This window comes from Homarus americanus, unplaced genomic scaffold, assembly GCF_018991925.1.
Source record: "Homarus americanus isolate GMGI-L3 unplaced genomic scaffold, GMGI_Hamer_2.0 scaffold45698, whole genome shotgun sequence".
NCBI lineage: Eukaryota > Metazoa > Arthropoda > Malacostraca > Decapoda > Nephropidae > Homarus > Homarus americanus.
The window spans coordinates 4,321,980-4,334,877 of record NW_024735554.1 but is presented as its reverse complement, the minus strand read 5'-3'; the positions used below and the strand labels follow the sequence as shown (position 1 = coordinate 4,334,877).

The 12,898-nt window shown below is 35.6% G+C and overlaps 1 protein-coding gene across 22 annotated transcripts in view; it reads left to right on the top strand.

Annotated features, from left to right (window-relative positions):
- The window catches only part of LOC121871416 (inositol 1,4,5-trisphosphate receptor-like), a 136,113-nt gene that overhangs the window by 94,324 nt on the left and 28,891 nt on the right, over positions 1-12,898 (top strand). For 15 of the 22 annotated variants that reach the window (XM_042373674.1, XM_042373677.1, XM_042373678.1 and 12 more), the window contains 6 exons: positions 1,081-1,195; positions 1,751-1,890; positions 4,141-4,182; positions 7,845-8,038; positions 8,778-8,886; positions 12,476-12,511. In XM_042373674.1, coding sequence (XP_042229608.1) covers positions 1,081-1,195; positions 1,751-1,890; positions 4,141-4,182; positions 7,845-8,038; positions 8,778-8,886; positions 12,476-12,511 — 636 coding nt within the window. The remainder of the gene's footprint in view (positions 1-1,080; positions 1,196-1,750; positions 1,891-4,140; positions 4,183-7,844; positions 8,039-8,777; positions 8,887-12,475; positions 12,512-12,898) is intronic. The other 7 variants (XM_042373693.1, XM_042373694.1, XM_042373688.1 and 4 more) reach the window with 3 other exon arrangements.

The window sequence follows — 12,898 nt, the reverse complement described above, 5'->3', positions numbered from 1 at the left end:
TGCCTGTGTGTATGAGTGAGTGTCTGTGTGTATGAGTGTGTGCTTGTGTGTGAGTTTGTGCCTGTGTGTGAGTGTGTGTATGTGTGTTTGTACACCTGTGCCTGTGTGTGTGTTTTTATTTTGATTTGTGAAAGTTTGTAATGTATTTGTATTCGTAGAGTATGGTGCTACGTATGAAGGTATGTGTGTGGTGTTGGGTTGATGGTTATATGCATTGGCATGTACATATGCATGTGTGTTTGTGTGCATGCATACATTTGTGTGTGTAGCACACACATACATACATATATACTTACACACACACAAAACAAAACACATCACAAAACACACACACACATTCATCCTAACTTGGAGTACTGCTCTCATATCTGGGGTGGCTCTTCTTCTGTTCAACTATTAGATAGGGTGGAATCAAAGGCATTTTGTCTTATGAACTCTCCTCCTTTAGTCGACAATCTCTCTTCCCTTTCTCTTCTTCGCAATGTTGCTTCACTCTCTCTCTCTTTTACAGGTACTTTAACGGGCAAAGTTTTGGTGGATTTGGCATCCTGTGTACCACCGGCAAGGCCGTGGGCTTCGTAACACACATCTTGCCCGCGGTGCCCACCGTTTCTCTGTGGATGTTGGTCACACGAGAATAACCCGTTATAGTACCTCCTTCTTTCCTCACACAGCCAAACTGTGGAATGCTCTTCCTTCTTCTGTGTTTCTATACTTATACAATCTGTCTCTCTTTAAAAAGCTGGTTTTCCGGCATCTTTGTGGTGTAGATTAATACAGTAGGGTACTGTATAACCTTTATCTTCAATATTTTCAATTTCTTTCTTCTTCCCCAGACCCCGTTGTGGGTCGTTTGACCTGTGCCGGTGGGCTAATTCTTCCCAAAAAAACCCACACACACACACACACATATATATTAATGGTATATTTGCTGATGTTTGAACATAAAAGTGAGTGAGTGACAAAGGACAAACTTGTTGTTTCTTAAGAGTAAACATGTGGTGTAGTTTGCTTGATCCTCAGTTAACCCATAACTGCACCAACCTACATCTCATTGTTGCCCCGGATCTGTTAACTCAGACGCGGCAGCCAGTGTTCGTGCAGCTTCTCCATGCTGTGTACAGGGTGAGCCAGGCCGTCATGGGACATCAGAGAGTCAACGTAGAGAACTGCATAAAAACACTCACAGAAGTTGGTAAGCACATGACTTTGTTTATTTATTTATCTTATTTATCCTTATTGTTTGGTTAATGGGAGGAATTTTGCAGCAGAATTGTTGATAGGATCCTTACATCTTGTCTTCCACTTACAACTCTTCGCCTCTTATTTCACAGTTAAATCACACATCTTGGTCTCTTCTCCCCGGTGTAGTGGGCAGGTCTAACTTGTGTATAGGTCAGTTGTGTTTCCCTTCATAGGACTCACAGCCTTACTTGCAGTTGCAGATAGAATTCCCTAGACAGTTGGCAGTATCTGGCCTGTAAGTACTTGAGGATCATTAGGTGAGGGGATTGGAATTTCAGTGTAATAGATTTTTCTTTGTATTAAGGATTTTTTTCCCTGTTGTGTGGTTCTGGCATAATATGTGATGAAAAGCAGCATTAGTAGATGTAAACAAATCATATACTATATGACCCTGAGTTAGATGCCAGTGTTCAGGGAATTTTTTCTGAAACTGTACCTACCACATTTCATCACACTTAAAAAAAAAAAGTTAAATGACATTAATTTTTATTTCTTTTTCTTTCAGCTCGTAAACACAATATTTCCATCCCAGTCGATCTTGAGGCACAGGTAGTGAGCATGTCACAACGTACCACTAGTATCATGACACGTACAGCCTCAAAGTGGAGCAACCGAACCACGAGACGCGATGCCTCCTCCACCTCAGTAAGTAAAGTAATCTGTATTTTAATATATCAAATGAAAGGAAATATATATTGGGGGAATAGGAATTTTTTCTGGATTTTTTTTTTTGTGCTTGAAACGTTTAGCTTCATAAAATTAGTGAGTATTTTAGTAACTTAGAATGAAGAGATTGTGGGTAATGCTCTTAAGAATATGTAGAAGAAAACCTATAAATTACTGTAATCTCTAAGAGTGATGGGAAATCTTAATAAATAATAAGTTGTAGGAGGCAAGAGAGAAAATGAAACTGCGGCTGCCATGCTGATGATTTTTATACAGTGAAGAACTCAGAGTGATGAAGAGAAGGACTGATTCTCCTTCCTTGTCATTATGAAGTGTACAGTATTCTTTTTTAATTATTCACTCAACTATTTTTTTCATTTTATAACTTAATTATAAGTTTTGTTGTGCAGTGTTGTTATAAGACAATGTTGGAGTTTTTATGGTAGTACTGGATGAAAGATATTGTATTTTATCACAGTCTTGCTAATCAAACATGCTGTATACTTTGGTAAATATTTCATAATTCAGTATGATGAAATTTGGAGTGTGTTCGGTGAAGTTTTTCCATGGCCATTGAACCTTGGTAAGCCACTCACTGTTTAAGAACACTACCCCAGCTAGAGTGTCTTCACAAGGAAACAGTGCAAGAGTTTTTGTGTTCTATATGTGAAGACATTGTGTAAATTGAAGAACAGCTTACATGTTGTTGATTGTAACCGATGTCAATAGTTACAGCGGTAAGGTTTATTACTTTTCTCTGTACAGTACATTGTTTTATTTCTTTTATTACGTCTCGATCATTTTATTTTGGTGGCTTAAATAGCACATTGCTTTCACAGACTTGGAATTCACATTACTTCCTGGTTGTCAGGCTAAGTTACCCTTGTGTTGGTTGCGAGTAAGTCTTTGTTTTCTGGATATTTTTTAATTACTAGATGTAAAACCAATTCTTCCAAAGCAACTCAGAAGACCTTTAGAAGGATGCAGTTTTTGTTAACCAGATTTTTATCATAACAATTAATTTTGAAGAAATTTGTGAAAAGGTGAGGAGGTTTACAGCTACTATTGACATGGATATTTTGTTTGTTGTAATGAGGCAATGATATGACAACAAATGCAGCATCATCAAAGAAACTAATCACTGGTGAAAGAATTTGTGTAATAAGGGAAAAATTTTAACATGATAATACCTGTATGTAAAATTACTCAGGTGGCCATAATTTACAAACGGAGGTCGGTACAGTACATGAGATTTCTTTGGAGTCATGGTTTAAAAGGTTGTTAGAATTAAATGTATTGATTTTTAAGTGATATCGTGGTTGTGGTACAAAAGGTACAGGGGTTACATGAATTCAAATGTGAATCCACTGTATAATGGGAAGAGGGTTAGGGACCACACACACACACACACCATACATTACTGCAGTGTTTACTTTACTCCTGTACACTGTATTACACCTCTTACAGGATCATTTGTTTATTAAATGCATAATTAAGCCTAAAACCGTACTTTTCTAATGATTAATAATTTGCTGAATTAATAAAGTTTTTCATTGAGTATTTAGACAGTAGGAGTTTGGTTTCAGGCAATACTAATTATGATCCATTACAGAAATTTATTCCCCATTATAATAATTTTAATGCCTTGCATAGCTTTTGTTGTACACTAAAATGCATAATCAAACATAAGAAGCTTTATCTGTATGTGCCAAAAGATTAATAATTACCTGTAACTTAAATTTTAGCAGTGAAATGCCTCACTAGAATGGCTGTGCCAAGAGTCGACTTATAACTGACATGACATCAGCCGTGAGAGAGATTTTAAAATATCTGAATAACATTAATTTTCTTCACATGTTTTTGCACCAGATAAATAACTAACATGTAAAAAATAATTCATGACAGTGGCAGCTACTGTACTAGTTTATATAAGCTGTGAATTTTGATTGAAGTCAGCAGTCTCTTGAGTTTAAAGGACAGTACTGTATAATAAAGGGAGTACCAGTATATAAGAAGGGTGTGCTTGATGGTGGTATGTATCAGAGCTTTACCATATTGTTTCATGTTGTATATATCCATCATTTTTAGGGGTGTTATATAGAAGGTAATTATTTCATCAGTGTGGAATGAGGCTTTGTGTTTTATTAGTTTTGTGACTGTTGATGAGAATGTGTTTGAGAGGCAGACTTGGGGGATGTTAAAGACTGATGTTCTTGCATTTCCCTGTAGCTTTGCAATGACTTAATGTACGAAGAAGATGATGGAGATCAGGTGAGCCAAGAAAGTAAAGTGAATGACATCTTGCTTTGTGCTTGCCATCTCTCCTGCTTTACATGGTTCAGGTCAAGGAATAATTATCTATCCACATCTTGTCTGTAGGTTCTTCCTCTCTAAGCTTTACGGTAGCGGACGTAGGAATTAGGTAGCCGTTGACGGGATCAGCAGCTGTATTTCATATATATACTGTATCCCTCTGTAGGTACTTTATATACCAAAAATACCTGTAATTCCAACAGCCTAGTAATACTGTACTGTACTTATATTGTTCATTACATAAAGACCTATATAAATACATGTGTACTGATATATATACTGTATCCCTCTTGCTGTAGATTTCATTTCCGAGACTTTAGAACATGTCAATTAACCTGGATTTATGAGATGAAATTGTTCAATAAGATTTGTCAATGTTTTTATTTGTGTTTTATGCCCCTGATGTATATTGTAATGATGAATGTAATAAAAGAGCTTGAGCCGGTTATCTTGTCATGTTCTCTAACAAGCATGGCACACCTTATTCATTACCATGTGATTCTGGTACCTATCTGTTTTTGTACATTATCCTCTTTCTACACCTTTTTCTCCACTAGTGTTCTCTCAGTGCTCTCTGCTCTTCATTCTCCTCTTTTCTATCTAGTGTAAACCTTTTATGTCCACTATTCCTTCTTCACATCTGATTTAAGGCTTCAAGTCACAAGATGTTTCCAGCCCAATTTCACTTTTCAGATCTGTAATTTGTGTATGGAGAAACTCTTTAGCATTTTTTTGGCTGTAAGGTAAATAATGACTCTGGAGAACACCCTAGGTCTACAGTGGGTTAACAAGAGATAGGCCAGAGTCCATTACATAACATTTATAAACTCCACTGAGCCTTTGCACTCATCCATGTTGACTGAATTATTTGTGGAAAGGATGATAAAATATGCAAATGTTAACAATATGAAAATATCAGTTGACAAGAGTAAATATGGTACTGACAGTGGCTCATTTTTACTCCACACCGCCTCATTAATTGCCTTATGTTTCACTGGTGTTTTGATGTTTCGGTTGTTACTGCTCTAATCAGTTGCTTAAAATATTCTCCACAAATTTCAGTTCTTCAATATTTACTACTTCTTTCTTTTCAGAATATTTTTACAGTAGTATCTTTGTTCACCATTTACTACTATAAGCTATTTTCTTTGAAAAGTTTGTTAATCTTTTCCAGACTTTCTCTCAATTTTCTTTATTTTTTCCAGATTCTTAAACTTTCAGATGTTACTTGTTAACAACTATTCCTCACTGTTCATCAGGGCACTGAGCTTCATTTTCCTTAGTGTGTTGTCTTCAGCCATTATTAGTGTTGTTTGTTATCTACACTCCACCATGTTGAGCCTCATTACAGAATATCCCAAGTTAAACCTCTTCCTAAGAGTATATACATGTGTATAACATTAGATAGTCTGTATTATATGAAGTCTTATAATTCTCTCTTAAATAAGCCTTTCCATTTGTATTTTAGAAAATTTGAATTCTTTATGCCTGTATCATACTGTACTGTGTACTTATTTTTCTCCAGATAAACATCTTATATATATTGCTTTGCCAAAGTACAAGATCATAATTTTAAGTCCTTGGAAGTACTTTTGGAACTTTAATTTATTTATACAGTACTGTACTGTATTGCTCCTTATTATCTGATATGAAGTTAATTTGAGTGATGTTCGTGTGTACTTTGGCCATGTTTATTTTTGTAGCATGCACCGTAAAGCCATTTGGCTCTTGCAATAGTGTTTCTCTCCATTGTGGTGTTCTGAGTCATTGATCACCACCTCTGTGGCAACAAGGGTAATTGTTTAATCTATTTTAGATAATTTGATCGTCTTGTCCTCCACCCATCGCCACCAAATGAAAATCAGGTTCAGAGGTTTCCTGCAATCGGTAAAAAGAGTAAACTAGATCGGAGTCTGGCTCACCAGCACTTATCACAATAAGGTTTTAATCCTCCCGCATGATTATTTGGTCACAGTTCTTTTAAAATTTAGCTCCCAACTGGCCACCAGCCAGTGTGGATGCTCCAGAGCAGCTTTCCCCTAAAAGCCAAGTGCCAGGTTCCATTGTGACACCAGGTATAGTTGGGTGGGAATACTGCACATGTAAGTGTCATCATTGTAGGAAGTTGTTGATCTCATCATCATGTTATCAGTGCAAATTGAGAAGAGGAATGAAGAAATCATACTTTGATGTATTTTCCTAGTCAGACCATGGAGTGATGATCTTGGGTATAAATGTGTTTTAGTAGACAGAATTTCTTGGAATTGTAATTTTATCAGAAGTGGCATGGTCTCTCTCGTATGTCTTTGTAGGCCATTGGAGGGTGTTTACTGCAGTGAAAGCACTATTGGGTGTAGCTCATCAGAACAGTGACTTGGAAGCATCTCAAGAGTAAAGCAGTGAGTTAGCCCCACAAATGTGCATTGCTGGATATGTTCTGTTAAGATAATTAATGTTGAATGTTTTGATGTTTTTTTTATACTTTGAATTGAGGAGACAAAGCTCTCCAACACCACACGAGATCCTATCCTTTGGTCTCTAATTTTACTGGATGTAGGGAGTACCGTATAGTCCAGTAACATGAGTGAGCTTTTATGGTTATCCTGGGGGCAAACCTGCAAGCTTGCTGATGCAGTACATGAGTTGCCTAATCCCTTGGGCTTATAATTAGTTCGCTGGAACTGAATTTCAAAGTAGCAGATTAACCAGAAATTGAATCGGAGGACAGACACCTCAATGTGATAAATGCCGGTTGGCATTGGAGGACCCCCTTCCCTTTGCTCCTGATCTATGCTTGGTGATGATAGTTGTGACAGACAGACAGATTAACTGAGTAGCCTTGTTACCATACACAGGTGCGGTCATTGACCTAGAATGCTCTGAACAGGTTAACCACTGTTATGAGAGGTACCTAGTGTTTTTTTCTGGAAAACAGGAATTGAAGATTTTGCAACTCTCAGTATTCAGCTGTTTTGTTATTGTTTGTGAAGTGGATGAGTCTTGGAGAATCTTATCCAAAAATATTTATCTCTCTTTATAAACAAATAAAATATAACTCTTCCTGTAAATAGTTTGAGATGCCTGTTAATAATCTAAATAAATTAAAATATATGCATGTTTCTTAATACTGTAAACTGTTCTCTTGGGGTTATGCCTGTTACACCAAGTTTAAATATGTTGATTTACTGATGGAAATTCAAATTCTATTTTTCAAATATAGATCATATTAATACTGTACACTGTATTAAAAAACTAGTTTTTATCTTGGGCATGTGTTTATATGCTGTACAGTACTGTATGCTGTTTATGATAATTACTTTATGAATATGACAACTATGGCAGTTGTAGGATGCCTCGTGTGTTTAAACATCACAGGTTGTGAGGAATCATAAATTACAACATTAAACATTTTACAGGTTTTCATATTTCACTGTCCAGTACTGTACTCTTCCATCAGTCATGAATATTTATTGTCTTAAGTACAGTATCCTTACATGACAAACCTGCACATGCCAACATAGTAATTTTGTACAGAAATCTCATCACCATTACAGTTTTAGATGATTTGTGTGAACGATTCATTTAATGATGTCATCTACTGTTATCTGTTCCCTCTACAGCTGTCTGGAAGAATGGACCACCTCGTCATCGAACAAGACTTCAACTCTGTTGTATCAGTTTTAGAGGCAGAGCTTCGACCACTAGTTTCAGCTGAACTCTCTGTTTTGGTGGACATACTCTATCAGCCACACAAACTGTTCAGACCAGATAGTGAAGCAAGCATCAAGTGTAAAAATGGTGGCTTTATTTCCAGGTAAGTCTCTCAAACCTCTTTAGCTTGTAATAAAAGACTATCAGCTGGAGGAGGAAGGAAAAACAGGATGACAAAAGAAGTAACCTGCGGATAACAACATATGTATAAGGTCACACTCCTCATGATGCTTAGGAGCTCACTTATATTAAAGTCTCAAACATAAAGGTGTGGTTAAGGACAGAAGTAAATATTATGATGTGACTAATATAAGGAGGCAAAGATGGAGATGCAAGCTGCCAGAGAATGTTGAGACAGTAAATAATGAAAGCAAAGGATAATATCAGATTACAATATAACAAGGGTGGTCTACTTTCTAAAATATTCTCTTCATGGAACTTAGGATTCTTGGGGGTATAGTACAGGTGTCTGCATATGTAATGTTCCTCACCTCACAGGCAACTCAGTACATGTGTCAACACTGCAGTGATATTCACCCCCTCCGCCCTGCCATCCACCAGTTGGGGTCCCTTGACTTTGCAGTATTGCCACATGTACCAAGTTGCCTGTGAGGTGAGGAACATTACATACGTGGACAACTGTGCATTGGTAAACTGTACTGTTACCTAGCAGAGTGTATGGTTCAGGAGCAGTGGACATATTTATCTTGAAGGTGTTTCTCCTCTTAATTATAACATGTTATTGTTACTCAGACATTGTTTTTGGCTGTGTACCTTTTTGCTTGGTTTTAAGGTTTATTTATTTATTAAATTATTTATGTACAGTATTTATTTATTTGCAGGTTAATTCGGCACTGTGAAAAGTTACTTGAAGAAAAGGATGAAAAGTTATGCATTCAGGTTCTGAAGACTTTGAAAGACATGATAACTGATTCAGAATATGGAGAAAAGGTAAGCTGTAAATTTATATTGAATGGATGTATGTCCGTTTACTATAGAACTACTATATTAAGGTACTCTTACGGTAAATATTTACAGATACTCTATATCATTACTTTTTTGTATGTAATGGGTCCTCTTTTATTTACATTTATATATATATTTTAATTATTATTATTAATTTTTCATATATTTGTGTATACTGGTACTTCTTTTTGTAATCCATGTAATTTAGATTTTTTTTCTTTTTCTTGTTTTGTCGGTTAGATCATAGTGTCTTTACATGGGATTAGAATTATGTATTGAGGTCCAGTGATGGGTATAGAGATCTAGCTGCCTCAGAGCATGGGAAGAGTGACCATGTGTCAAGTAGGTGCTGGAGTCTGAAAGAGCCACAACCAGTACTTGCATGCCACTTGCTTTTTGTCACTCGATAAAACTGTTGTTGTCTATGTAGTCTTGAATTTTACCTTACCTAAATTTTTATCATTTTTTGCTTTGTTTTGGTTAAAATTGACTGTAACGTGCATTAAGTACTGCTGCGTGGTAGTGGGTTATTATGGCTGTGATCTTCGTCTCCTTGAGAGGGTGAAGCAAGCATTGGAAAGTTTGATTTAGATTCATCTTGTCAGTTAGATGTAAAGTCAAAGTTAGTTTTTCATTAACAGCCGTTGTTCATTGAGGCATCATATTTATGTATTGTATATTTTATGTGTTTCCCATTATTTTTAGAGTTAGGTAATCTTTTTATGAGTTTGAAGCAGTTGGTAAGAAATTCATATATTCTCTCCCGAGTTTGTGATCAAAGATGTGTAGGTGACGGAGCTGTTGTCCTCTGCTGCCTCTGGGGACTTACCATGGGAGAGTACTGGTAGTGGTCCTTCTTCCCTCAGTGGTCTACTATATTGTCACACTTGATTATTACACTTGTATTGACAGCATTTTTCCAGTTTTTGTATTTACTTGTACTTTTGCATTACAGTCTTTTCCTACTTCTTTCTTCAACTTTTTAACTCATAAATGCATGCAGAGGCCCACAGACTTTACTATGCTGTTGTTACATTGGGAAAGCAAAAATTTTATCACTTATTAAAGTTCTTAAGAATCCAGCCCTACATCTGACATTCTTCCGTGTTATTTTACGGGTGTTTAAGTTTGAATTTAGGTTCTTGTGGGAGGGTCTTATTTATTGTGCATTTCCCAGAGTTTGAGGAGTTTTTTTCTCTTGATATGAAGGATTAGCTTATGTAGTTCTTATACTTTGTAGAAGAGCACTTTGGGGTTTGGAGTTTTTCAGAGGTCTACCATTTGTATTGATGTATGACATTTTCCTCCAGACGTGCACAATTTGTCATCATCATAATAATTTGATGTCATTGTTGCACAGTTCTTGGTCAAGTTAGCCATGTTTTGCTTATCAGTGTCATTGTTTTTACAAGTAATGAATTTTATGCCCTGGATTTACCTTTATGTTGTGTTGACTGTAACATAAACTAGTGATTAGATTCTGTAAATGTTGGTCTTACCATCTTCAGACTCAACTGAATTTTAGTGTTTTAATTTAATAATTGTTTAAATTGGCCCCAGTTTGTCATTTGGGAACAAGAGCCTCTTTAATGAGATATTAATGAGAAGAAAAATCTTATACTGTATTTCAAAACTTCTCTTTAACTGTAGTAAATGGTAAAGCATTTTCTTATTTCTTAAGTTTATGATGTACAGTATAGTGTGTTAATGTTTAATAATGAAAAAGGTAGAAATGTTTTCTTTCCATCCAGGTTACAACTTCCCTCCATCTCTATACTATACTGCATCCAGGAAGAATTATCAAAATTGTGTGAGCAGTGTTGATAACCCTCCTTCTCTTAACCATTAAAACAGTGGCTGTACTGTGTAACAACCTCTAATGATACAGATGAGTCACTCGTGAGAATTATCATAGCTAATGAATAATCAAGAAATTCTGGCTTCACTTTGCATTCAGTATATTTTGTCATGATATTTCCCCCTTAAAAACTTTTTATGTCCATTATTATGGTAATAGCCATTCTAATATATTTTTAATGTGTGTTTAACTGCCCATTAATTCACATGTGTATACACATGACCCCACATGTGCATGCACGTACTTAATTTTATATACATATGTGTATATTTACAAAAATTTTCATGCATCTGCACATATACAGTCATACACACATTCATTCATACACACACACATATAATACTGTATATACAATACTGTACTGTCACTGAAAGTGGTGAGGGACTTACATCCTTACTATAGCTCGAAGGCCTCTTAAATTATTATTATTATTTTTTTTTTTTATAGTCTGTTCTTTTCAAGTATGACATAAGAACAGAAATTATAACTCAGTACAATGCTCCTGTGCTCCAGTCAAGACCGGGCTAATGAAAGGAAGGGCTGAACAGAAAGTTGCTCGTGAACTAGACACTAACTTTATTGACACGAGGTTAAAAACGTGTCCCTTATATATGAGGACAGCTTTTTGACATTCTATTATTCATAACAGATAAGTACGGGTACTGTACTATTATTGTTATTAGTGGTGCATCCTGTGGGTGCTCCCAGAGAGGACGACAAGTACAGGTACTGTATATTGTACGTACCTTGATTTATGGTAACTATTTAAGATTTTTTATTTCTTTCATGATAGTAAATGATTTTTTCAGTTTTACGGTGTCCTTTAAATTTTATTATATTTTTTTGGGTGGAAAACATGTCATTACCCATTATATCTGAAGAAAATTAATTACACATACCTAGTATGTTCCGGCCTGTTTTGTTGTCTACAACTTGTCATAACAGAATTGTTATAAGCCAATTCAATCTTTTGAATCTAGTTATTGCAAGCAAAACTGTACTCTATTTAGTAATGTCAGGAAAGTATCCAGTCAGTAAAATGAGGACCTTAACAGCAATGTCCCTATTGGTATCACTTCAGATGTTAAGTTGGAGGGGATAAGGCATAGTGAGACTGTTAAAAAGACAAGAGCCATTGGTAAAGTTTCAGGAGTATCTCAGTTGATTGAGGCAAATAATAAATAAATACAAAAGTTATTTTTCATGAAATTGTTGCCAATGTGTGCAGTATTGCATTTTCAACTCTTTATTAATGCAGAAATTTAGGCTGTGTTGCAAAGTGTCATTGGAAATTTTGGTTTTGTACAGTATGTATTTCCTAATGTATATCATTAATGGATGAATATGATTTGATTTACGATTATTTGGTTTATGATGTGACTTTGAAGAACATTGTACAACCTTATCTAAATCAAGATAGACCTGTACTATACTGGTAAGGCAAGACGGAATACTTGCTGCAATTGTCTCGAACTAAGCTGGTAAGCAGGATGCAATGCATTGAAATACAACTGATATGAGAGTAAATTCACTGGTATTTAAAAAAAATAAAAATTTAGGTTGTAAAGTCCTTACATAAAATATATTAAATATTCTTTAATACGTACAATAATTATTTTCTCCAACCTTGAAAAAGACTTTTATTCTATGGTTGTTAATGTTTAACATTTAAGTCAACCACCAATACTCATTCTGTCACTTATTTTACATTTGTAGGGGGAGTCAAGTTTTGAAAAAGAAGAACTCGAAATGGTAAGATTTGATTGTGGATATGTTATGTGCAGGAAGCAATTGTTGTTGATTACGAGAACGTGACAGATTACCGTACTTCTGTTATTGTAGTGAATTGGTAATCTGCAGATGATATACATATCTTCAGTTAATATTTACATATCAGTGTTGCTAATGCTTTATGGAGCCTGGACGTAGCACATCTTCAGGATTGATGTGATGTAAGAGTTGATGTTTAATGTTTCCCCAATATTGACAAACACCATACTAAATTATCAGTGTTCTCTCCTCTAATCCCTGTGTCACTCAGCTACACAAATATGGATACTGGTTTTGATGACTTGTATATTGATTATATTTGAGCAGTAGCTTTGTCCTTGCACATCTTCCTCTCCTTCTTGTTGGAGT